Source organism: Palaemon carinicauda, chromosome 27 (genome assembly GCF_036898095.1).
Source record: "Palaemon carinicauda isolate YSFRI2023 chromosome 27, ASM3689809v2, whole genome shotgun sequence".
NCBI classification, from domain to species: Eukaryota; Metazoa; Arthropoda; class Malacostraca; order Decapoda; family Palaemonidae; genus Palaemon; species Palaemon carinicauda.
This window is the reverse complement of record NC_090751.1, coordinates 33,219,878-33,247,322: the sequence shown is the minus strand read 5'-3', so window position 1 is coordinate 33,247,322 and position 27,445 is coordinate 33,219,878. Positions and strand designations below refer to the sequence as shown.

General features: G+C 36.8%; 1 protein-coding gene across 1 annotated transcript in view; it reads right to left on the bottom strand.

The window, feature by feature from the left end:
- Window positions 1-27,445, bottom strand: part of ci (cubitus interruptus) — a 502,748-nt gene that overhangs the window by 17,918 nt on the left and 457,385 nt on the right. Inside the window, 3 exon segments of the mRNA XM_068350994.1 lie at window positions 10,605-10,829; window positions 11,042-11,280; window positions 11,469-11,654. Of these exon segments, the coding sequence (XP_068207095.1) occupies window positions 10,605-10,829; window positions 11,042-11,280; window positions 11,469-11,654 (650 nt within the window).

The following is a 27,445-nucleotide window of genomic DNA, read 5'->3' as shown; positions in this document are numbered from 1 at the left end:
AGTTTCATTTGATTTACCTCAAAATGCAAAGTGGTTCCCAGGGTTACTCAGAACTTTTGCAACATCTTGAATACGTTTCAAATAGGATTCTTTTATAAGTATTGTTAAAATTTGCTTGTACTTAGAAATGTCTTAGTTTATATTAGTTTTTACTTCAAAACTAGAATAAAACATTATTAATGACAGCGTAATCATAATCACGATCTTTGCACGCAATCCCAACTAATTTACGAAAAAAAAAGACTATGGCAACATACACACTCACACTAATTATATTATAAATACACATACACACACATTATATATATATATATATATATATATATATATATATATATATATATATATATATATATATATATATATATATATATATATATATATATATAATGACGCTCTAGTACTCTTGAATTATACAAACCAATGTGGAAAATAAAAAAATAAGTCACCTTATACAGTACAAATGATTCAGTTTTGGCTCTTCCCATGAAGAACCTGAGCGCCATTCATACCTCCCCTATTATCCTCTTTCCGGCGCTAACCTCTTCCTTTTCTCCAGCCGCAAAAAAAAAAATCATTATACAAACGACACGGCTAAAGGATATGAACAATTTCTCTCTCTCATAATTGCGGAGACAAACGCCGTACGCAGAAGGTTGCCAAGCGACGGCCAGCAGATGTAACTTCATCCTTCCACAGGAGGGACACGTCCTTTGCCCCCCCCCCCTTTGCACATTAATACACGCCAAGAGGTTTAAAAAGCAATCAGACTTCTGGAGGGACGCCTTAAGTATACGGCGGCGCATTAAGCCCAATAAATACACGTCAGGATGAAAATACAATACCTCTGACACACACATAAGTATACGTCGGCACATTACGTCAATAACAAAGAAGCGGCCAAATCATAACCCTGCGGTATAATCCGGCTTACAATACTTCACAGCCGACAAGGACAAGTGTTGGGGAGCGAGAGAAGGAGAGACAACAGACAGGAAACAATCACATACCTGCTCTCAACAAATGATCGTTGACACGTCAACAAAGAAACCAGGGTTCTGCAATTGCACGTGACGGGATCAGAAGTGTTTGTGGGTGTCGCGCCCAGATGGGGTGAAGGGAAGAGAGTACGTTTTCATTTTTTTCCATAATGGGAAAACAATGTATCAAACGTCAGTTCCCTTTTTTTCCATAAAGCGCAAGATTGATGAATACAAGTGTTTCGTTTTTAATTAATCGGATTCAATAATGGATAAATACTGCGGGTATTAGCACATTCTGGGCTTAGAGAGAGAGATTTATTAATTCGTGTGTGCAGGCGTCATAATAGAATAAAGCAAGAGGATGATTGTAATGACAGTAATAACTATGAAATGATGATTAAAATTAACTTTAATATTTATGACACCAGACCTTGTACAGTTTCGTTTAACCCAACAATTTCCTCTACTACTGGAGCTCTAAATTAGGAGATTAATAGAAAAACGGACAGTTGCTAAAACTGCAAGATAATAGCAAGATAAATGTTACCGTATTTCGCCTCTCTTAATGATGCAGTTGGAAAGATATGACAATAAAAATATTACGCAGAGTCCTAAAAGAGATTAAGCAATCACAAAGACAGCGTTAATGTTAGTCTGAGAAAAAATGGGCTGCACAATATATACCGAATCGCTCAAGTCAAAGCCCCAGGTTAAGAACTCATTTCTCAAGTAACAAGCACGTACATTATTTAGCCCGCCGCTAGGACTCATTTTGGAACATCTTTCCTGAACAATTATTTTGAAGGCAGTGGAAACGAGAGAGTTAGAGAGAAAGGAGAGAGGAGAAAAGTGCAACCGTCACAGTGGAAATTGACGTAGTCTCCTATTTGCAATAATATTTCTCATCCTCTCTTAACTTTCCATGAACCTTTTTTACGATAACTAGCCCTTTTCCATTAAAATCTTTAACAATTTCATTAAGTCACGTGTACAGTCACTATAAAATAACCCTTTCACTTTGTGGGTGACCTACTTTCACTATTATATTAGTCTACTGTATACGATTTAACGATAACGACAATTTACATCTACCCAGCTTCAGGAACACTATCATTTCCTACTCTATCATTTGCCACCACTTTCAAGAAAAAAAAAAAGAGGAAGAATGCCACCGTGGCAGGTGTTGCACCTGACACCATCCTATGAAGACATTGCAACCGACCGCATGATGACTAAAATCAATCTAGTTTTTCAACAAAACATATAATACAATATGTATTCAAATTGTCTTCAGATATTTTACACTAATTCGTACAATATATATACATATATATATATATATATATATATATATATATATATATATATATATATATATATATATATATATATATATATATATATATATATATACACACGCTAAAAGTCATGAGAAAATTATGTCATTACAACGATAGTATATCAGGTGGTGTGTGTATTTTTATCATTATGATATTTTGTGGTATATTCATTGACATGTTTATATTCACGCAAGAAATTATTTAACGGTAAATATGACCGTTGTATATAGTACTATTATGATGTTTGAAATCGGATAATATTATTGTAATACACACACGCACATTTGTATATAACTGTACCAAAACGATGCCCAAAAGACATAACATCTACATTTGCCCAACGTTCACTGAATTAAGATGTTCTAAGAACACCAGCATCTTCATCAGGACTAAAAAGTTCGAGGTATAACATATTGAGAATGAAAAAAAGAATGTTCGAAAGAACTACAACTCTCAGTTGGGATTCCAAAAGACTGGTTACACCTCTACGAAAGAATGCGAAGGTAAATGAAAAGTAAAAAGAAAATCGTAAGAAATCTGAAATCTCAGACGGATCCCCCGAGCGAAACAAGGTTCCATTAAAAGCGGTGAACTAATGGTTGTCTCTATTATTATTCTCCGCACGGGACATTGCAACCCTACACCTTTCACCCTTCTACAACCCTGATCTACTACATCCTAATCGACCTACATGAGCCTCTTTTCTCTTGGAGGCTACGGAAAACTCTACATCGTCTCAAATTATCTCGTTCGAATCACTGCAATATAATGATTTCTTATTTCGAACAGTTAATAAAATTCATTCACGTAAAGCTTAAAATGAACAGAATATGCAGGGATTGAAAAATAAAGAGTAATTTACATTGCAGGTTATTTCTAAAAATTTGTTAAGCCTGAAGTATATATGGTGGAAACTTTCGTCAGTCCTTACAAATTGAACCTAATTTTAGTTTTTATTTCAGCACCAGAATAAAAAAAAAAAAAAAAAAAGTTCAACATCAGTGTCAGTCACATTCATATGAATAAAATAAGAAATAAAACTTGTGTCTGTTAGCATGAAAAATACTTTATGGAGTAACAAAATAACCATCGTAAAATAGATTCCTTTACAACTGGAAAACGGAGAGTATATTCCTAAGAGTTTCACAATCCCGGGTGGTGTCTACTCTCCATCTGCAATAACATTCTTATTTCTAATCAGTTCTGGAAGATATTGAAAGGCACTGAAAAATTTTCAGGATTTATCTCATGCTACTAGTTTTTCATAAAATAATGGAGATAGAATCTATGGATTATATACTCGTCTATAAAATCTACCGAATTATACCATTTCTTTTTCTCATTTTCATCCCGGAAATTTTATATTTCTAGTTTCTTGGAAAGTGCAATAAAAGAAACGACTACATTTTGGAATTAACAAAGAAAAATTTTCCATTCATTTGAAAAATATAGCTTTATTATACGTTCAAAGTGAATAAAAATAAATCTTAATTTCTTACCTTGACAATACAAATGAATGTGAAGGAGATCTATTAATCCTCTGAAAGTGTAATGAATAGCAATTCACAGAGACAGGATGAAACGACTAGACTCATCATTATTTCTTTGAGAGAGAGAGAGAGAGAGAGAGAGAGAGAGAGAGAGAGAGAGAGAGAGAGAGAGAGAGAGAGAGAGAGAGAGAGAGTTCTGCAGGGTCCTGCAAGAGGGCTACAAGTCCATCTTTATCGCTACCATGAGGCTGAAATTAGTGGACGTCACAGCCACTGATTGTCCACCACTCGCTAATAACCACTTGGATTAAGCGGTGGATGAGGACGTGGCTTCGTTATTGGGTGATTCTTTATTCGCACCGCTCTCAGGGGATGGAAGATTAATGATGCCAAGATGATTGTTTGGTGGCCCAAGTTGTAGAAGACGAAGAAGAGGAAGAAGATGAAAAGAAGGACTCTACATTATCATGGATAGATGGAAGTGTCTACTACGCCAAAGCATCCACATCCCATGTCAGGGTTGTTCCGGGATGGTAGAAAAAAAGGGGCAGGCGAAAAGCAAACGGAATACAATGAAGATCACACAATAATCAGAAGTTCTATATGAAAATACTAAACATTTATTCCGCGTACAATAACTGATGACACCCAGATACCGGAGGAGGGCGATAGAGGTGGTTAGTTGGAGAGGCCACCTTCATGGATTCATTACCTTTGCCTATATATGGTGTGTAGTAGGATGGGGGTGATGTTGGGCAGGGGAAGAGGGTGGGGGAGAAGGAGCAGGGCAATGGATCTGAAGACCTTACACTCGCCCTTCCTAACATTTGCTCATAAATATTTTCAATTAAGTCATCACAACACTGGTCTACTTTCTGCTGTCTACCAGCAAGTGAGTTAAGAAGACCTTGGGGTTCTTGGAATGCTTTAACCATGGAAAATATAATGTAGTTAAAGGAAAAAGGAGACATCCTATTACAGGAAGTGCAAGAAACGAAAATAATTAACTTATAATTTTGTTGACAAAATCTGCATTGTGAGCTTCATTAAAATTAGCTTTTAATTCATATGATTCACCAATGGTAATTTGATAAACATCGGCATACCCGAAAATAAACAAGGGATAAGCCTACATGCAACAATATACATATCTGCGAAAAAGGTATTTGTGATGGTTAAGGAGAGAGAGAGAGAGAGAGAGAGAGAGAGAGAGAGAGAGAGAGAGAGAGAGAGAGATTCGGCAAATTCCATTTAAAATAAGAATTGGATACATACAAGCCTTCTAAACACATTCCCTATTGTAAGGCTTTTCAACCATACTCTTTCATCTCTAAATCACACCAGTGAAAAGAAAAAAAAAAAAAAAAACCGATATCCAAGATCATCAGGAGTCCGACAAAAGGCCGCCACCCTCCATGACATCTAGGTTTGAAATTCCTGCTAATTTTGCCTCGACAAAAGGTTGTTCGTGCAAGAGCCTGTTCATTATCGCAGTGCAGAAACCCGTAACTACACAGTAATCTTACAGAAGCAATTGTTAGCCGTAAGTTTTGAATAGGAAATGAGACTCGGGGGGGGGGGGTTAGTATGTAAGGAATCAGTAACACTTGCAATAAGAATGGAGATGAAATAAAAAAGAATTTAAAAATGTGAGGTTCAAAATCAACGGAGATTTTAAAAAGTTGAGGGAACTTAAGTGTTCTCAAATAACCTATACTACTACACTTTTCGTGAGAGAGAGAGAGAGAGAGAGAGAGAGAGAGAGACTTTAGTCCTATCTATCGTTGGTCCTATCAACGCCCAGACCCTTCAATCGCAATCCTAGTTTAGTGTCCCATTAACTTCTTTTTTATTCGTCTACGGCTTGAAAATCCCTAGGGACCCATAATTATTCACTTCTTTAATTACAACTCATTAGTCCTTTAATTGCTTCTCCGACAGTCAATTTATTTACCTTGATCTAATTAAGTTGAGTCGGGGCATCTGTCAATACTACCTCCACCTGTTTCTGTCAATTACTGTCAGTCCCCTGCCTCTGATTTTTTTCCTTACAAGTTTTGCCTCTGTTGTCTGTCGTCCGTGTTAATGATATCCTTATCTTGTTCGTTGTTGTTGGTCATTAATTATTGCAAGAAAGTGTGTTAGTCAATATCAATCATTATCGACGATACAGTAATGTTAGGGAGTATCAAAAGACGGAACTAGTCGAAGCCTTCTCGAGAACTTAATTTTTTTTTCTAATAGGAAGTTTCAGGATTATGGCTCGGTGGGATGTAGGGAGGCCACTGTCTTCTTTCCCTTATACTGTATTTGGATTCTTGAATAAGGATGTTGGAACACAGGTCCACAGAACGCAAAGAACAATTGTAACTTCATATTACATTTCTGGATATGACATATGTACAGTACAAAAACACTATGTTATCAGTATATCTTAGAATTTATACCTCATCACTACATGTTCTGGTTAAATAATTAGACTGACTCAGTTTCAAAATATACTCGCATCCTGTTGCTGGCAAACAAGATTTTAGCCTATCAATAATAAAGAATTTAAAGTCTTCTCAAAATATTTTACTGGAATCTGGGTGGTGGTAAAGAAGCTCTTGTGTTATACTGAAGAATACTATTTAGCCTAAAAATATTCATTAGTGGCTTACATTTGAAGAAATTTTCCATATTCTGCATTTTATACTTCAGGACTTGAGCTAATCATGTTTGATTGTTTTATACATATTTTGGCCATGGGCGCACATTAGGACTGAATTATTCACATGCCATTAACCATGTATCCTGTCTTTAAGAGTTTGCTCCAGTATAAGTGAAGTAAAATTTCACCTTACTGACTCTTTGAAATTCAAAACAATTACCGATTCAACAACCTGATTACAGCAATAATAAAACGGCAGCTTCAATTCTGTTAATTACTTCCTACACTTCGAAGCAAGTGGCATCCTCTAGGGACCTTTCTCTGGTCAAGTTCCATTCAGGTCAACAATTGTATACAATTCGAAAATTATTGATAAACTAACGCTCCCTCGCCTGCTTTCAAAACGAAAATAATAATGTGAAATTCAATGCACAACAGAGAGAGAGAGAGAGAGAGAGAGAGAGAGAGAGAGAGAGAGAGAGAGAGAGAGAGAGAGAGAGAGAGAGAGAGAGAGTTCAGCGGTTGAAAAATTTTCCTAAAATATAACGATGAACAAACGCTCTGCCTCATCAACAAATATGATTTAACCAAATTAATTACTTCACATTCCTTTGTCTCTTTTCTAGCCACCAGAGAAAATTTAAAAAATTGAAAACCAGTAGACTTGAAATGCTGTATTTTAAATAACTAATTGCAAATTTGTGAATATTCAATCTTGCAACAGCTTCTTCTTCTTCTTTCGACCTTATTAGTTCCACTGTATAACAGAGTCAGTTGCTCCAGTCAACTTTCTCCATCTATTTCTAATATTTGCATCTACCCCCAGGCACACCACATCCATCCATCTGATCACCGGTATGTTCTTAGCCCTCTTGATTGGTATCACCTCTTCCCTTTTTATTTTATGGCAATAGTGTCTCAGACTAGCTTCTATAGCCTTATATTGTACATTACATGTACTAGACATTTTTTCTATACCTTTACTCTCCGGCCTTTCAAACAGTGATATTCCAGCAATCCATCTCACCATCCTCATTTCGGTTCTTTACAACAGTCTTTCCTCCAAAATGCCCAAATTTCTGCCCCATATAATAGTTTGGCCCTGATAACTGTCTTACAGATCTTCATTTTAAGCCATAACGGCATTTTCTTATCTATTACAAGTCCAGATATTTCTCTCAATTTTCGTTAAGTTTCTTTCACTCTCTGTCTCGGTACCATCCTCCTGTTATTATTAACGTTAATTAGTTAAACTCATTGTTCTGTTTTAGCATTGCATCATCTTCCACTTGAATGTTTACTTCATGTCCTTCTCCACTACTAATCATTCTGTCTTTCCAATGTTCACCTTCGATTATTTCTTTTCTAGGACTCCTTTCCATGGTAAAAACCTTTCTTGCAAGTCTCCTTCAGAAACATCGATAAAGTCACTCGATATTTTTTTAGTCAAGAAAGAAAATTATTAATTATATCTCCATCAAAAGTATTGGTTTATGCACAATATTATTGTTCAGTAATAAATACCACATACTGTCAGGGCCAACTGTAGTAAATAGGATAGCCCAGACCCACAGAAGAATTATACGTCAACACTGTGTTGAGTTCCTTGAGAGATTCTTATCTGCTCATGATATATGTTTGCCTGGAAGATGAGAGAGAGAGAGAGAGAGAGAGAGAGAGAGAGAGAGAGAGAGAGAGAGAGAGAGAGAGAGAGAGATTCAAAGCCAATTAGAGATTGTACCAGCGACGAATTCGTACCGAGTACTGTTAACATTATCAGAGCTTCGCCATCAATTAAAAAAAGAATAGATTTACAAAGAGAATGAATCATCAAGAGATACCATCAGCTCAAAGGTAGGAGGGGAGGAGGAAGGGGCGGGGAGGAGGGACAAAGACAACTGCCTGTCTGTCTGTCAGTCTCGACGAATGCCGGATAACAAAACCGCACGGAGTAACAAAACAAATGAAGTCCTTTACAAGAGATCTCTAAAAAGAGACCTTAAAACAACAAAAAATATCTCGGTTCCATAATTTACACGTTTTTCCCCCTTCCGAAAGAATGCCAATAAAAAAAGGGGGCAAACGTAAGGAAAATGAAAAGACATTAAGGCAGGAGACCCTTTGGCCCGCAGAAAGGGGAAGTAAACAAGCTCGCCGTTGTTTACACAAACAATGGATCTTTCACTGTCGCCCGAATCTGCATATAGTGTCACCAACAAAACCTTGGCTCAATGCCTTTTTACGTCAGTGTGAAGAGTCCGCACGTCGCTTTGGCTCCTGCCACGGATATTCATTAGTTACGGGGGAGGGGGGGGGGGGGTGAAGGCGGAGGGGAGGGGATGGGTGCATGTCTCCTCTTGTGGGTAAATTATAAGATGCTTTTCAGCCGCCTACAATTAGGGTATCTTCTCAAGCGATCCATATCGGAAATGGAGGCTGTGGTAATTGTTTGTTTACCAGGGCGTGAAATTAGCGCAAAATTAACCTTTTTACCTATATGCAAAAGAGATAAAAAAAAAACTCTTGATGGTGACATCTAGAATTCTAGAGGCGCTACACGTACAGTGTAGTACTCTCATACACCAGAAGAAAAAATTCACATTATTATGAATTTATAGATGCTTCATATTATTTTGTTTTTCTTAAATATCTCAGTAGCATTCAGTTAAAATGTGTTCATGAAGAAGCTGAAGTAATATAAAAATTTTCTTATTTAATCTTTAATTCTTCCGCGACCATAAAGATGCCAATTCACCGATTCATATCATCTAATAAATCACTAAATCACATTGACAACGAAGTTTCAAATAACAGGGTATCGAAGAGCATACCTATTAGCAAAACTGCATTCCTGATTCTCAAAATTGGTTGCTGGTCGCGATAAATCACGAAACATTCTTTATTTATGCCTTAATTGCAGCCATGAAGAGCCATGAATCACGTTGCAACTAAAGATAAAACCCGTCATCTTGGCTTGCAAAGGCAATGAATCAACAATAGAACGGGGAAATACATACTATGGTACGGTCGCAGCTAGCTTGTGGCCTTCGGAGGTTTCTGAGCCTTTAAAAAAAGAGGCCTTCACCTTTGCTTAATTTTCGGATACTTCAGACGAAAATCCATGATTGCATAAGGCTGAACAAATTAAGCGATTTGTTACGATCTTACTGACAGAAAAAGTCATATAAATCCAGGGGATGAAAACTCAATTCTAGATAAATCATGCAGTAAATGTAAGATAAAAGTCCTCTATAACTGGTAAGCGCTGAAACAAAAACACTCAACTTTATAACGTGAATGTAAAATCTAATTTCATAAATTTGTTTATTTTTCACATTTCCTGATGTCATTCAAGCCGTGCCTTTGCTTCGATTCAGAAAACTTATAATTACTCGTATGTTGAGAATTTTAAGGGGCTGCATCATTTTGATATGAGAGAGAGAGAGAGAGAGAGAGAGAGAGAGAGAGAGAGAGAGAGAGAGAGAGAGAGAGAGAGAGATCAACATTACCAAGCCATTTCCTTTGTTTATTGATGTGCTGCGATTGACTGAATAATTGTGGGAATACAATGTTTAATGGCTTCTTTAATGCTAAGCCAAAAGCCAAACCAAATTATATGAAAAAAAAAGAAGCTATGTAATATTAGATACTGTTATGTGTTGAGAAAAACAGGAAAATTATCTTGTTCTATCTTTAAGAATTCAACAAGTTTTCTGACATTAAATTTATAACAGACACAAATAAAATGTAAATAAAATTCTGATACATACCTTTTTATCCTCTTCAATTTAAACAAAACACTGGCTTTCAGTACAAATGGTCTAATAAGTTTACTTAAGTAACTGTCATATGTGTACTGTTATTTTATTCCTTATTAGAGTAATTGTTATCCAATCCAACTCGTTTTCAAGTCTTTAGTAGCACAAATGTAAATAGAACTGATAAATATAAACCATGAAGTGTTTACGAATGGTTAATAGGTTGTTCTTGAGTAAATCATATTCTTTCTCTGGAGGGGACATCAACTGATACCCAAATGCAAGTTCTCTCCTGATTAGAAGAAGAAGAAGTAGATGAAGAGGAGGAGGAGGAGAAAAAGAAAACTAACAACCGGATCTAGAAAAACCAGCAGCAAACTCACCTTGACCAAATCGTCCTGAGTATTGAAGTCCTTATTGCACTCTTTCCAGTGGCAGTGGGTTTCGATGAAGTCTGGGGGCTCCTCCTTGAGCCCGTCGTCGTCCCGAGCCGCTGCACTAACCGAACATGCCCCTGAGGTCGTACTCGATGCCTCTTTCTTAACCTTGGCACCGTTTTTGTCCTCCTCCATGGTACTTGAAATGGCCGGTTCTTCCTTCTTTTCGCCCTGCAGAACCAGGAGATAAAAGGGAGAGGAATATTTGAGTTATATTTCTCTATGTAATTACTAAAATTACATTAATCAATACATCTAAGGTGGGTAGGATCTAATATCTATTTCATTCTTATTTTTTTCAGATATCGACCAGATTCGTGTATATAATCACAACTAAAATATCAGGATCAAAATTTGCAAAATTATATACAAAATTCGCTTACCAGTTGAGGTTGCCATACCTCTGCCTTGGCTGGGAGGGGAGGTAAGGTGGGTTGAGAAGACAATGAAAAAAGGCTCTGGTGAGTGGTAAGGGTGGAGGGGGAGTGTTGCAGCAGAGGAGAGGGCGCTAGGAAGGGGGAACCGGGGAGGGACGCGCCCCTCATGAGGTGGGCTTGCAGTTGTTGCAAGTGGGTGGCCGCCCCCACGCCTGGATGCATCCCGAGGGCTGGGGATATCGCTCCTGAAATAGGTACAAATTTTCATATCAATCAATAATTCATGTAATAATCTCAAGAAATATTATGACGATTTTATCTGAAAAATATTGGCAAGTGTGTATTTCATATATATATATATATATATATATGTGTGTGTGTGTGTGTGTGTGTGTGTGGCAAAATAATCTTAAACAGAATTGAAGTCACTAACCAGCCGATAAATGTCCGTAAGAACCGCTGGCGGAGGACGACCTCGACCCATTCATGATGGAGACGAGGGAATTTGGACTGAAACGTATCATGGAGTTGATGTCGAAGGAGTCGCTGTAAGGTGAGGAGGAAAGGGCCCTTTTGCGACTCTGACGGAGGCTCGGCCGGGGAGACGTCAACCGGGACCCTGTAGAGATAGAATAAAAATTAAGAAAATTAAACTGAATGTTTTGATTAATATAATCGTATATAACACGTGCAAACACTGGAAAAAAAATGGCTGTGCCAGAGTAAACAAGGACAGTGTACAGATTATAAATAACGACGAATCTAAATATCTAACAAATGTCAGCTAAAGAATAAACACAAATGCGTCTTTCGTTAGGAAAAATCCATCGCATATGATTACTCAGGATATTTTAAGTTGTTATTTTTGGGGTAAATTGAGTGTTTGTTCATGTTGAGCTCATAGGATGGTTATGATTTTTTCTTTAAATTGCTCCAAATACGTTCTATTGTTACTAAATAGAACCATTCACTTAAAAAGTCGGCAATAATAATTATTGTGAAGATATCTAATATGATAAAAAAAACAAATCACGCACATGGATTAATCGCTTTTATCAAAACGCCCTACCATAAGGCGTAGATATATAAAATGGAGGATTGAATCTTCCGTTTATAGCAACATATTGAAATGTTTCTCCTGATAAATACACACAAATAAAGTGCTGTTTGAATATCTCCAGGTGTTTCATCGGAAACTCATGTCACTTCAACAAAATATTGGATACAGTAAATGTGAAGTAGGATACAAGGTGGATACATCACTGACAAAAATAACTTCCTGGTTTTGTTGAGATTGAGGGATACTACAAGTTTGTATCACAATCCCCGATTGAAAGAATAGACCAAATCATAAAATTCCTCATATAAAAGATATGAGGATTCTTGTCAATAATTAAACTAAATTTTTTTTATTGATATTGAGCCATATACCACATCAGCACGTACTAAGCATTCCAGCGAGATGAAATATGAACATATCTTCCAGCACATCACAAGTCTATAGTATTCGCGTTCAGTAATTATCGCCAATGGAGACTAGCTCTGCAACAAAGGGCATGTTGCCTTCCGCCTGACCATCACAAAACCTTTGCAACAACAATTATCACGGTACTCCTCATTACCCTTTTGCACCATATGGTTGCAACAACTATTATCGCTATTTCAATCTTCGTCGCATTCGCCTGTATAATCTTCAAACAGAGCGATTATCCAACCGGGATTATTATCCAGGCAGATAATTATCCAGCCCCCGCCCCACCCCCCATCAAACGGGGCCGCTCTATAATCCCAGAGTATAGATACGTCACATCACACTTCGGGATAATTATACACTTGAATTATATAGTCTGCTTATCTGACCCATTCCATAACGAGCCGCGGGGCCTACGCTAAAGAAACGTTCGCCTTAACACTTTAATCATGATTCGCTCCAAATCTCGCTGTCTCCTTCCAGACCTTCCTGTTGGATGCTCGTTTCCCCCTACTTGTTATGTTCTCTTGGCCTATGTCGAAATCACACTCTAATTTGCAATAGTTTGGAACTCTTAGATTTTTCATACATTTTTCCTATCTCGGTAACTGAAATTACTATGATTTCCATAACAATTATTTGATGCATGCATTCTAATATAAAAAAAATCATAAGTTCTGCTCTTTCATAGTCTTCTTGGTTATCAGTTATCAAAATTATTACTCCTCAATATTCGTTCATATTCCCTCCCATGTTGTTCTTCCCACACTCATTTCGTTACAAGCTATTCCATTACTCCTGCATCCCGAAGCTGCTCCAACTAAAATACTTGCGAACCAAGCCACCAGAAAATTATATTTGTTGCCATTTAGACCCAACAACACAATTATTATTGTTATCATGATGGGAGGTGACAGCTTAAGAGGGAGAGAGAGGGAGGGAGGGACCCGGGGACAACACCCACATACACACTCACACACATAACCGGTTGGGAGTCATCTTCAGGCCACAAGTCATGATAATGATAATACACTGACACTGGATATCTTGAATTTGTCTGCAATCATTTGCAAACACTCAAATCTTGTATCTCCGGTGTCAGTGCCGTTGCCACAGACCGACGCGGTAGATTATCGCGGGAGAATAAAATCTCGATATCAGACGTCGACGAAGACTAACAGGCCTTCGTCGAGCGCTCCCAGTCGGGAAAGATCCTAAGTAATAAATGTCCAAGTTACGCTGCTGTTGATTCTAAGTGGAGGGACGGGTTTGCTTCCAAAGGGTTCGATAATGAATTAATGGAAGGATGATTTGCATGTGAAAACAGGTGGGCATGGGGTCTTCAAAGAGCTTTGCTTGTATTAATATAGATAAAAGTCAACGCAAAGTAACAATCGGCAGAAAATATTTAACAATTAAATTCATGATTATTACAGCGAGTGTTCTGTATACAAAATTACACGAATTAAAAATTATAACTTAAAATATGTTGATAGTAAAAACTATAAACATCCTACCTTATACAGTGTAAGTGGACTGTTCTACATGATTTCAAGAATTAAAAAATATGAGATATAATTTTCTAAGAGTAAAAAATACTTAATTTTTTTCTATAATTAAATAAGAATGTCGGACAATTTGATGTGCAAAAGCAAAGATGAAAGGGTATGCTCATCATCATCATCCAGAGGGGATCCAAGAGAAGTGGTAATGACCAACTTATTAATAATGAAGACATCCAGCAATATCAGCCTTGTCACTTGATGCACTTCAACTCATTATCCAATAAAAAGGGGCGACTCCTAATTACTACTCGGGGGATGGTTAAAGAGCGGATTCAGCAATTAACCCAGGAAGCTGCGAAGTTTGAAATGGAGGAGAAAAAGCAGTTAATTGGGAACTGCCTTCGGTGAACTGATAAGAGTGCTCTTGTTAATGCTTGCAGCAAGCAGCGGCAAGTAGTGGTAAAAGTCAGGGTGAAAGCAATGCGCAAGAACAAAAATGCACTTCGACACTGAATAATCATCAAGTTTGCCTTTGGAGGTCATTTCGACGAGACCCCATATCGCAGGCCTCATACGGAACTGCAAGCACAATCAAACGAATTTAATGAGACAACTCATCGACTGAGCTGATATTCAACAGTGACGTGGTCGTAACTACGGAGGTGGTCACCGACAACCTGTCATCAGAGAATACTACCACCACACTTCTGCGACCTGTCAAGATCCCATGACAGCCGTGTTTAGAAACGACCTGCCAAGTGCAAACTTAATTAGCCCACAATAGGACCCAGATGCAAATTAGATACTCGAATCGAAAAGCAGAAGGGACAGCTACATATGACCAGAGTAACTTCAAAAAAAGAAAGATAAAATCACTAAATTAAACAGGGGGAGGGAGGCGGTGAGCGAGAAAAATGAGCACAAGCGTGACAGGTGGGCGCAACGTGACAGAAGGACGCATGTTAAGAGATAACAAGAAGGCAGTGTCTGTGCGTGTGATCTAGATTGAACCAGGATCCGTATGGAAATGACATACGAACGACAACAAGCAGGTTTTGTTCCCATCTCTCTCTCTCTCTCTCTCTCTCTCTCTCTCTCTCTCTCTCTCAAATTAATGATTTTTGTCGTAGAATATCAAAATCAGAAAAGGCACAATGTTCGAGGCGATTGGAAGCAAACTAAGAAAAAGTCTTGAAATAGCTTTTAAGGCAAAATTATTTTTATCGAAAATAAGCAAACGGAATGATCCCTAAACCAAAGGGAAGTACCAAACCTGGAAGCAAACTGCAATAAAAAATAATATTCATTTGCTTTTGTGAAGGAATAATCCGAAGGCGAGGACTCTGAACAGCAGGGTAACGGTCTATCAGGAAATCAGGAAGGGGAATAATCACCCTGACACATCGTTAAACAGAGAAGACGGATGCAGTGCGACCAAGGGTCAATGAGAGAGTATGAAGTAATTCGATCATTTCTTTATAGGGTAAAATTCAATATAATTTATTGATAATGGGTGTTCCATGATCTGGTTATTGGAAGGAATTTATTCTTAATATAGAACAAACTTATATAGAATAAATTAATATGAATCTAGAGTAGTTATAAAAAAGCAATAAACAAAATTGAATAACTGACACATTACGTTAATAAGTAAATAAACTACAAAAATCATGAAGCAAAATTATATTAAAATATTCATAAAACGTATTGGGTAGGAAACCCTTCCAATTAAGCAACTGGGAAACGAAATCAAGACAAAACAAAGGAAAGACATTAATATTAATAATAAAAAAAAATATGGAGAAGAGGAATATGACTTGAAAAGGGAAAGGCTGAATTTCGAGTGGGTAAAACCAGCACACTATAGATAGTTGCATGAGATAGCGAGAGGCTGACTGTCATAGTAACAAATTCATCAGGGTTGGGTGGGCAGAGTCGTGTAGACAACCAGCATAAACTCCACTAAGATGCTGGCGGGTGATAGGAACCCTGCTTCGGTGTGCGCTCCTTCGTTGGGAGGAAGAAGGAAGGATGAGAGGAGAGGGAAGAGAAGATGGGAAGGAGAGGAAGAGAAGGAATCACTTTGCCTTCTATAATGAGATTCATCCTCAGCTCAATACTTTATAATCTTTTTTTTTCTTTTATCCATAATACCTGTTTTGATATGGGCATCGATAGACAGATTAAAAAGAGAATTGTAATGAAATTGTTTTTTTCAGTTGATATGAAAGGTGCGTGAAAGAAGAGTGAGGACAGTTAGCTAACTAACCATGGAAGGGAATATTTTGGAAAGTCAAGTATCAGTAAGAGAGATGTAAAATTTAATTTATGTAGAGGTAAATTTCCCTTGCTGTGGTCTTAAAAGTTAATTTTATATAATAATTGTTTGGATACGAGTATAAGACATTAACTAGATTGGGGCACACGAACTTATAATCAACCACATAGCTGCTTGACAAAACTCTCAAGCCTCGAAGGTCAACATAATAGCTCTGCTTCGAAAAAAAGTAAACAAACAAAGCACAAGCAAGGCAGCAGCAGCTCGTGTATGTACTGGATATTTTTCATACAGAATAAACATTCCTTGAGAGAAAAAAAATAGACTAGTCACTCTCTGGTGAGCCAAGAAAGAGAACATGGACTCAAGCGAAGCGGTCTCTACTTGAGATGCATGTGTAATAGGTCGTTAGAAAAGGCATCGCATTAACATAAATAAAAGCTCCTGAGATAATGTTCTTCGCTGAACTTTCGCTTGTAAAGATTACTCCCGGATATATATATATATATATATATATAATATATGTATGTATATATATATATATATATATATACATATATATATATATATGGTGTGTGTGATCTTTTTTTTAATATAATTCACAACTGTATTACGGATTTCATAATACATCAAATTATCTTACTACGAACATTGAATATATTCGTTGAATGTTTATTGATTAAGTAAAAAATATCTGATCGTTTAAACTGAAAATTCCCTTTCTCAATTTCTCTCAAAGTTGAGAAACCAAACAAATTTAGAATATCTCCCCCCACTCTCTCTCTCTCTCTCTCTCTCTCTCTCTCTCTCTCTCTCTCTCACAAACAAACCCATCACTTCCTTACCGAAATGCATAAACCATTTATTCCCTGTTACACACGCAGTTAATGCAGCCGCCTCCATTGATGATGATGATGACAATAGGGACAATAATGATGTACTACGGCAGTAATGATAATAAAGGCATTGTGCGGATGCTTTAGCATGAGACGGACTACGAAAATGATGATGATGATGATGATGGAACTGAAATTCTGACATCTCCAGTTGCCTGAGACAAGGAGTTAATGATGGTCGTGGTACGCGGACGATAGATTCCATTGCGCTGCAGCAAAAGGAGCCATCCTTGATACAGATATATAATGGATAGACGGAGGATATATTTCTATATCATGTACACGCACAGAAAAAAAAAGTATTATTACATTTCCCGTATTGTCACTGAAAAGGGAAAAAGAAAAGTGAGCTAGGGGTTGTAATTCTATGTTTCTTGATACACCAAAACAAAAATGTATTTTTCGCATGACTAAAAGTTGAAATGAAAAATTTTATGAAGGCAAGTCTTAAAAAGGCTATTTGGGGTCGTATCTCGTATCTCCTATTTTTACGAAACAAAAAAAATACTGCTTATTCGGTCAGAGTTGAAGCAATGAGTTAAAATCAAAGTGCTAGACCTTTACCTACCTAGAAAAAATTAAGTCTTCAAAATTTTAAACTCACTTTATGGGATCTTTTTCATCTTCATATATCAAACAAAACAAAAGATAAATCATCCAATTTTGCGCACGGCTAGAATTTATTTAAAAAAATATATTAAAAGAGTTAGCTTAGTGCCGTATTCCGCTTTCTCTTCATAAAATTCCCAAGAAAAATATCATGTCTCTTAATATGGAAGACACTTACCTTCCCTCCCTCTCGGCGTGTGCTACCCCCCCCCCCCTCTCCCCCTTCCCCCCTCGTCTGCTTCGCAACTGCAGACCTCATTGTGCGATCACCGCAAATCAAAAGCGATTCGACATCTTGATAAGAGATCGCCTATTGCATATCAATTGCACACACCGATCATTAACTGCGGCACCCCCGTGGCGTAGCCTATTCCCCTCAGCTCCAAATCGACCCCCATGCATCCTCGCCTAACACATAACCCATAAACTGGGTTTAACCTTCTCTAACCCATAACCCATAAACCTTAAAGGTTTGCCCTTCCAAACAACAGCGGAGATACGTTGTGCTATTATTTGTATCTTTCATTGCACCGGGTCATCAGTCGATTCAAAAACATTCTGAATTCATTCAGTTTTCTTCTAAAAATAGTACCGCAACACAGCCATTCTCAGGCAAGGCAGTAAAGTACAGTATACAATATATGAGTACATAGTAATAAAGTAAGCTCATTTGATGTCAGAAAAGGATTATTATGAAAAAAGGTTATAATTGAGCCCAAACTCTCTTTATATAGAAATACAATGTCGTTCAGCATTTACTTTTTTTTTGGAGGGGGATGAATTATCAATTAACATGAATTTCGTGACGCAATGACATGAACTTCTACAAACGGTACGAGGTAAATGGGCATATCCCAAATGCCTTGTCCACAAGAGAACATTAAATGGCAAGAATGTACACCTATACAACAAATGAAAAATAAACAAAAGGCAAAATGATATCTAACCAAATTATGTAATTTTACTTACTTGTGTACATCTTTATGATTTTAAATTTAAAAAATGCATCGATTCAAAGTAAAACCAGTGAACGCATAGCAGCACCTTTAAATAACCATTATTAAAACAACAATCTAACATTTTTAGCATTTTTTTTTTTTTTTTACATTTTTAACTCCTAAAACCACATTGAACTGAAGCTGTTATATTCACAAGGCATAGATTTAAATAATACCAATAAAGTGATATTTAAGGTTAGGATAGACGGCATTTGAAGAGAGAGAGAGAGAGAGAGAGAGAGAGAGAGAGAGAGAGAGAGAGAGGGGGGGGGGGTATACATATGTTTGGAGGAGCAGTGAAAGAAGGCAAATCCCCTAAGAAGCCGATCATAAGATTGGTATCCGCGATCAGAACACAAGGGGCTATCGATCAATCAAGACTCCGCGACTGGAATATATGATACCTATAAAATATATATATCCTCCGGACCATCATGTACATCATTCTGGGGTTGTCATCCTTCATGATGGCCCTCGTTCTAAGATGATGATGAGAGAGAGAGAGAGAGAGAGAGAGAGAGAGAGAGAGAGACGTAACGCCACTGGGTAGCGAGATGCAATGAATATATCCGGTGAGCTGTTGATGGGTAAATTATGAATAAAGGAATTAGCAATTAATTCTTTTTATCCTTCGAAGCCTTCATCTGTCTATTTGCATTCGCATTATTTCGACCAGAAAGATCAAGTTGTTTAATAAACCGGTATTGTAAAAGTGTCGATTATTCAGTGTCTTGAATATCCTTTATACTTAGGTAAAGAAACTAGGTAACAAAGAAATCCTCAATGAGAAAAGTAAAAACATTAAATAAAAAAAACAAGATAGTTTCTTGAACTTTGTTAAACTTTTGAACAGTTTAATAAAATATATCAGTCATATTAGGATATCAATACAATTTTCCCTTTAATACAACAAGCAAAGAAAACTATTAAAGAATATTACAAAGTGAAATTACATCTCAACGCCAATAATGAAGTCTAATAACGAATCATATTCCCCAGTGCGATCCATATCGTAAACCATAAAATTCAATTCAAATATAAAAGAGGGATACCAAAACCTGTTTATTCATGCAAATTAGAAACCCTGCGAACATTAATTATGTTATTTGCATACGTGTCCATTTTTCCACTAGGGCCATGTTCATCAAACTGAACACGTAAGCCACCGGATCAAGGTCGACCCCCATAAGATAAGGAAATAAAGGATTATTCCACAAAAGAACAAGTATGCCAAATAATTTATATATATATATATATATATATACATAAAAAATATATATATAAACATACAGTATATATATATATATATATATACATAAAAAATATATATATAAACATACAGTATATATATATATATATATATGTGTGTGTATATATATATATATATACATATATATATATATATATATATACATATACATAAATAAGTATATATATATATATATATATATACATACACACAAACTTATACAATAAAATACAAAGAATAAGGACACCCAAGAAACAAAAACGAGACAACGATAACCATCAAAAGAGAGAGATAGAGAGAGCGAATAGCAGAAAGTCTAGAGATTTATCTTCGCCAAAGCTACAATCTTACCAGAGTCGACGAAAAGACAAAATAATTTAATTTTTCTCTCTGGGAATAAGATGACGAAGGCGGTGATAATGAAGACATTGCAGAGAGCAGTTGGGATGAAGCACGAGATTTCCCCCATGCAATCATGGCTGGGGGGGGGGGGAGGGGAGGGCATGGGAGAAGAGAGGTTGGGGGAGGTTGAAGACAAGAGAGGAGATGAGGAAGAACGAAAAATATGATAGTTATTCATAGCAAAGTGAATAGGATAGAAACCAGATAGAAATACATGTAAAAATTAAGTTTCGAAAGACATAAAAGAACTACATTATATATATATACATATATATATATATATATATATATACAGAGAGAGAGAGAGAGAGAGAGAGAGAGAGAGAGAGAGGTATTAGGCAAAAGATTTTGCATGTCCCAAAATGTAGAAACTTTTAAAAGCTAATTACATTTTAGGCTATAGGAACATAAACACTTCTCACCAGCCAAACTGAAATAAATAAACCGATCAGATGACACCTTTATCATAGTAAGAAGAATAAAACAGACGAACGAACAAAGATGGGAAGGGAGGAAGGGGGGGAGGGGGGTGGCAGTCTAAGACAAGTCTTGGCGGGTGTATGACTAACTCAACAACTTATCTAAATCTAACTATTTCGCTGCCGTGCGTGAATAATATCATTTTACCTGTGATGGGCAAGAAGGAATTCATTAACGGCAGGTGTGGTAAATATATTAATTATTTTTACTGTGGGATGCCAGCCCGCATCTCTCTCTCTCTCTCTCTCTCTCTCTCCTCTCTCTCTCTCTCTAAGAAATTTGAAAATAGATAGAGAAACAAAGGAACCTCTCAAACACAAGCAAAAAATTTATCATAGGAGCAACATGGAATTATTTTCCACATATACTGAGGATTTTTCAGTAAAAGTCGTCGTATATTTCGGGTTTGAAGTCCTTTCCCACGAAATGGGTGGCGTTACAACAAGATTTGAAAATAACCCCCAACTCCCACAGAAAGGTTTTAAAACACCCCCCTCCCCCATAAATAAATATAATAAATATATATATACAGTGTATATATATATATAATTTATATATATTTATATATATATATATATATATATAGAGAGAGAGAGAGAGAGAGAGAGAGAGAGAGAGAGAGAGAGAGAAAGAGTGTGTTGCCATTGTTTTCATCATTTTTACTCGCCACAAAATTTATCGAACGGTGTCACAGAGCAATATATAGGCATGGAAGAGTAAATTTATGAAAACTAATATTTTCATCCGATAAATAAAATGCAAGTCACCTGCTGAAGACCAAACTGGCGAACAATATTCTAAACATAGAAAACTCAAATAAACAAAATGTCAATATAGACATATTACCAAAAAAATCCTTTCATGCAATTCAAGAACAGGCCAGATACATTTCTATACGTAAAACATCAATCGGATTTTAACTTTAAAAATCTGGGAAGGAGATTTACTGTCCTATACCTTTGAGAACCGTATTTTGAGCATTGCTATGGTTCAACTCCATTCATCCTTTATAATAATAATGCCTATTTTTATTACTATCACATTTCAAGACGTCCTGAAATTGGGGAATAAATACAAGAAATAAAACGCAGCGAAAGACTAAAACCAATTATATGTTAGGGGTTAGAAAAAAAAAAGTTCATATGAGCAAACTATGATTAAGATGAAATTTCTAATTAAGGTACTTGACTTTGGTGGCAACCAAGATGTGATTGAAACCAAAGAAAGATATTTTCTTCCGTGCTGCTCAAGCAGCAAGAGCCCGTGCAGACGTGAGACCAGCTTCTTCTGGCAACTACGAATGAAGAAATCTCTGCCGGGCTAAAGAACAAACCATCTGGTTTCCATGCCTGCCATCTCGAGGATGTGATCAAGACCTAATAAAATAATTGGAGAGATATACTAAAGTCTTCTAGCTTCGTATCAAATGCATCTATATCCCAAAGTAAATCATCCAACACGCCCCTCCCCCCCATCTCGTTTTGTATCTTCTACCTGTTGCCTCCCACCTGCATTGCAATTTCGCTGCCAACTATGCGATAGCGGTAGACATAAATGAAGACTTTAAATGATGAACGATTACTTACGTAACTGAACGTTAACTTTAGCAGCTGGATAACGAGTGAATCCGGAGAGACTCTTCCATTATTTCTGTTGATGGGCCAGATCACAGAGCCTCTGCTGCATTACTGTCAAAAATGTTGAATCTCATGTGGGTCTCGTACTTGTTCTGATGAATATCGAAGCTTTTCCCTTCCGTGTGTTCTGCTCTCTCTCTCTCTCTCTCTCTCTCTCTCTCTCTCTCTCTCTCTCTCTCTCTCTCCTTACTGTCTCGAGGGCCTTTCCAAAAGTCTCAATTTTCTCCCGACTGAACTGCGATAACCTGCCCTCGTGGACAAAACCGACGTGGCCTCCTAAAATAACTGTAAGATACCCACTTAAAGGACCAAGATACAGGGGTACGTACGCCGCTCAGACATCTATATCAGGGTAGTTATAACTCAAATAACAGTGAGATAAGATCTCGCCATTGGTAAACAGCGGGTCGAGGACGGCCACCTCACAGACTGTAATGATGATTGCCACGCCGTACAATCAAATCAAAAAGTTGCCCCGGCAGGAACTAATTAGAAGCCGAAGCCAAACCCACCACATGATCAGAAATCAGCCATTAAAGAGCTTTAAAGAAATAAAAACTAGACGACAATAATAGTAAAATTGCTTTGGAAGAGAGAGAGAGAGAGAGAGAGAGAGAGAGAGAGAGAGAGAGAGAGAGAGATTCTAATCCTGCCCGGATGGATCCTACGAAAGAGCTTTAGGAGGAATAATCAGGATGCGTCGCCCGGAGCTCAAGATAAGAGGGTGACTCTCGAGGAAGGCTACAATTACTGTTATTTCCCTCCATTACTGTCAATACCGAGATGTGATGTTGCATGCAAGGCCCGGGAATCGTGATCTGCAACTTGCAACCACCGGGGTAGGGTAGCGCGGTGTGGTCCAGCGTTGCTGCAGCCGAGGAAAAGACCATAAGGAGGAAGGGAAGGAATAGGGAAGAGAAGGAAAAGCAGAGGACAGAGAAAGAAAGACAAAAAGAAGAACAAAAAATTAAGGACAAACGGGATTAATCGTGTTATTAGAGTATAATTGAAGCGAAAAATTAAAGATAGCAGCATAAAAACATGGATAAAATGGATAAAAAACATAAAATGGGTAAAACATAATCAGGGATCAGTATACTCATCCCACTGCACGAAAACGAAACTTAAATACCCACGAAACAATAAAAAAAACTGCAAAAAAACCATCCTTCGAGACCAAATGAAGAAATAATGGAAGAAATATCTCCTTAATTAAAGGAGAGACCAGAGATGAAGTACAAATGTAGCCAGCGCTAAACCCAATGCCTGAGAGAGAGAGAGAGAGAGAGAGAGAGAGAGAGAGAGAGAGAGAGAGAGAGAAAGAAAAAAAGTCAAATTTAAGACACACTATACCACGATAACCATCTCGAACTCTACCTTTGAAAAATCGCCGCATTTCCCAAACCTTTATGAACTAGAAAACGTACAGGGCAGAAAGTGCCTTACAACGGATGGCCATAAGGCCGACAATCCCGAATCTCCGCGAAGGCTGTTGGACAGCAAAGAAAGATTATCCTTGTGACGATTCTATCTGTAAAGGAAAGAAAGGGGAGGGAGAGAAAAAAAGTCAAAATTTACGAGTGAAGATAATAGTATATGAGGCTGGGCAAAGTGGCGATAATCTCTAAGATGGCAAGGCCAAAACGACCCTTAAATGTAATTCTCAAGATTTGCACTCTTATGGCATGTGGGTCACGAAATCCTTGGTGACCTGATATCTATTGATCAAAACACAGAGGTCAAGGGTGGAGAGAGAGAGAGAGAGAGAGAGAGAGAGAGAGAGAGAGAGAGAGAGTTTTTTGTAAAATAGGTAAGGCAGAATTGATGCTTATGTAGGTAAAATGATGTGTGTGTATATATATATATATATGTATATATATATATATATATATGTATATATATATATATATATATATATATATATATATATATATATATATATATATATAATATATAAATATATATATAAATATATATATATATATATATATATAGTGTGTGTGTGTTATAGCCAAAGCAGCATCGAACGACTACTCTCGTATTACCGGGGAGATTAAGTTATTAGCGACCTCCTTGTTGATTATCAAAAGCTCTGCCCCAACAATCGACTCTTCGCACCTTGATTTCAATAATAATATAGATTATTACCTAAGAATATCCGGAAACTTTATATGTGTGTGTGTGTGTGTGTATAATTATATATATCTATATATATATATACACACGTATATAAACACAGTTTATATACAAATTACCTTACGCTCTTAAATCTTGAATCTATCTTTGTTTCTCTGGATCATGGCGCTAACCTCTGTAATTCCATTGCTTATAAAATGGGCACATCCCGTAACCATGAAAGAATTTCCTATTCCAATTCATCCATGCAAAACTATAATTCAAGTTCATTTTCAATTATAAGTGTTTGATAATCAGAATCCTTTAACGTGTTTTTTGAGTGAGCGTTCACGAAACAAACTTAATGCAGATAACACTAGCTCCGACGGTTGGGAGATGTTTGTCACTCTTCACGAATAAGGAATATGGTGTATGGGCGTATAAAAATAATCGTGACGCAGAATATTACCCTTCTATACTTACCAGTTGCTTCTATAATCAATGACATTCACTCTTCCTTTCAATAAAAAACAAATGGCATCTTTTTGACTTCTTGTATGCAAGAAGTATATATATATATATATATATATATATATATATATATATATATACATAATGTGTTAATGTGTGTAAGTGATCTTTTAGCTATATTTATATATATATATATATATATATATATAGTGTACAGTATAAATATATCTATAAATTCTTTTACCTGACTGAAGGATATATGGCCTGTGGAAACAAATACTCGAGCTCAGCTCAGCAAAAGAAGACATAAACTACCGGCAACTTACGACCTTAGAAGACACAGCATTACCGCATCGTATCGTGTGGCGTATTCGCAAGGCCAAAATATATCGGCAAGCGATCCTCTTGCCTCCAGTGCTCACCTCGTCAAGCAAAATTATCAATTCTTGCATCAACTTGGCATCGTGTAATTTTCTCTCGTCATTCTTATTTAATTCCAACGAAGGCACCAGCGACGATGAAGTTGCATTTTCGGCCATATATAATTTCGACGATGGTATTTCGTCTTTTATGTTATGTTCGTCCATTAGTTCTTTCATCCGACTTCGGATGAAGTTGTAAAGATTGACACTTTTGAGCTTTACCTCTTACCTTTCCTGCAGTATTTTTTTTATCATTTTTTTTTTTTTTTGTATTTTCTTTTATTTCTTTCACCCTCCGTTTTCTGTTTCCAATCTCAGGTTATCACGAAACTTGTAATAATTGCAAGAAATGAGACAATAGGAATAAAAATAAAAATTTCTTCCTTCTTTCGTGAGGCTCGATTCGTCTCGCCATGACAAACCAAATCACGTATGTCCGGATTTCACACATTTCTACCTGATCCACACAATACACTAAAGGCTGACAAGGAGTAAGCTAACAACTGACTAACATAACCTGGCTAATATACAAAGAACACTTGTTTTGATGGCCATTTCATTAATCTAAAAACTGCCTTGGATGACTTGTCACGAGGAAACGTTTTCGTCTTAATTCTTAACATAATATTATACGTAAAGTGAAAGGGTTAAAGCAACAAAGATTAGGAAAAGAGTTAGTGTATTCTTATTCCGGGTCCTTGTTCTCCTTATACCTCCAAATTTCACCTTGGAACTTCTCGTCCAGGAACTATGGAGGTCATTGTGGTGTTTTCATATTCGTGAATGGGAGACTTGTCTGAATGTACATGGTTTCCTAAAATGTTCAACTTAAATGTCACTTATTTCAGTACAAAGATCAACGACATTTCAAAGAAGCCTGAGAGTGCAATTAAAACGCTTATTAGAAAATATAACACCAGAATCTATGCTGCACAAAAAACTATAAATCATTATTGAAATCACACTGAAATATGATTCTGTTTGTTACAAAAATCCAGTTTCACTATTCTAAGTCCCTGGATGAATCTCAGGCCTGACAAAAAAAAATCCAGTTTCACTACTATAAGTCCCGGGTCGAATCGTACATTAGAAAAAAAAAAAAAAAAGAATAAGGAAAAAAAGTAAAATTAGCCGAGAAATTTCCGCACGAATAAGAAAGGCGAGAAGAGAAAGAAAGTAACAATCATAGAGGTCATCCAAGCATTTGCATCACGATGGAAATGGAAAGAGACAACCATAGCCATTTCACTTCAGCCCTAGAGTCTAAAGCCTTTTCTGAAATGCGACAGGGTCTCCGGCTCTGCAGGAAGAGGGGGAAGAACTCGTTATGGTCGTCAAATATTTGACAGCCTCGCTGCAACGACATGACACCATCAACGAAATAAAATGAGAGAAATTAAGATCACTTTTATTCTCTCTCTCTCTCTCTCTCTCTCTCTCTCTCTCTCTCTCTCTCACATAATATTAAAGGGGCGTTTACAAAAACTTGAACTAAATCAGTAATGAATGGCAATTTTACATCTCAAGAAATCGCCATCGATGGAAAAAATATTGTTCGATGCTTTAAATTATTAAGTTTAGTTATTAACAAGCAATTAGATTGCAAGATCTTGGGTCTAAGTTAATTGTTTCCCCGTCTAAACATTACTGGATGATTCAAGGAATAAAATGAAAAAATGTCTTCCATTTAATTTTGTAGTTTCTTTGTTTCCGGGGAATGCTGAACGCTCTCATTGTATTCCTTTTATGTGATTTTCTACGGCTTACATTCGTATTTCGACTCACTAATCATATCATATGACTTTTTCTTATCAGCGCTCTACTGGTAAGACGATTTTGTCTTGATAATTCTGTGAAATTAAACAATTGTGTGTATG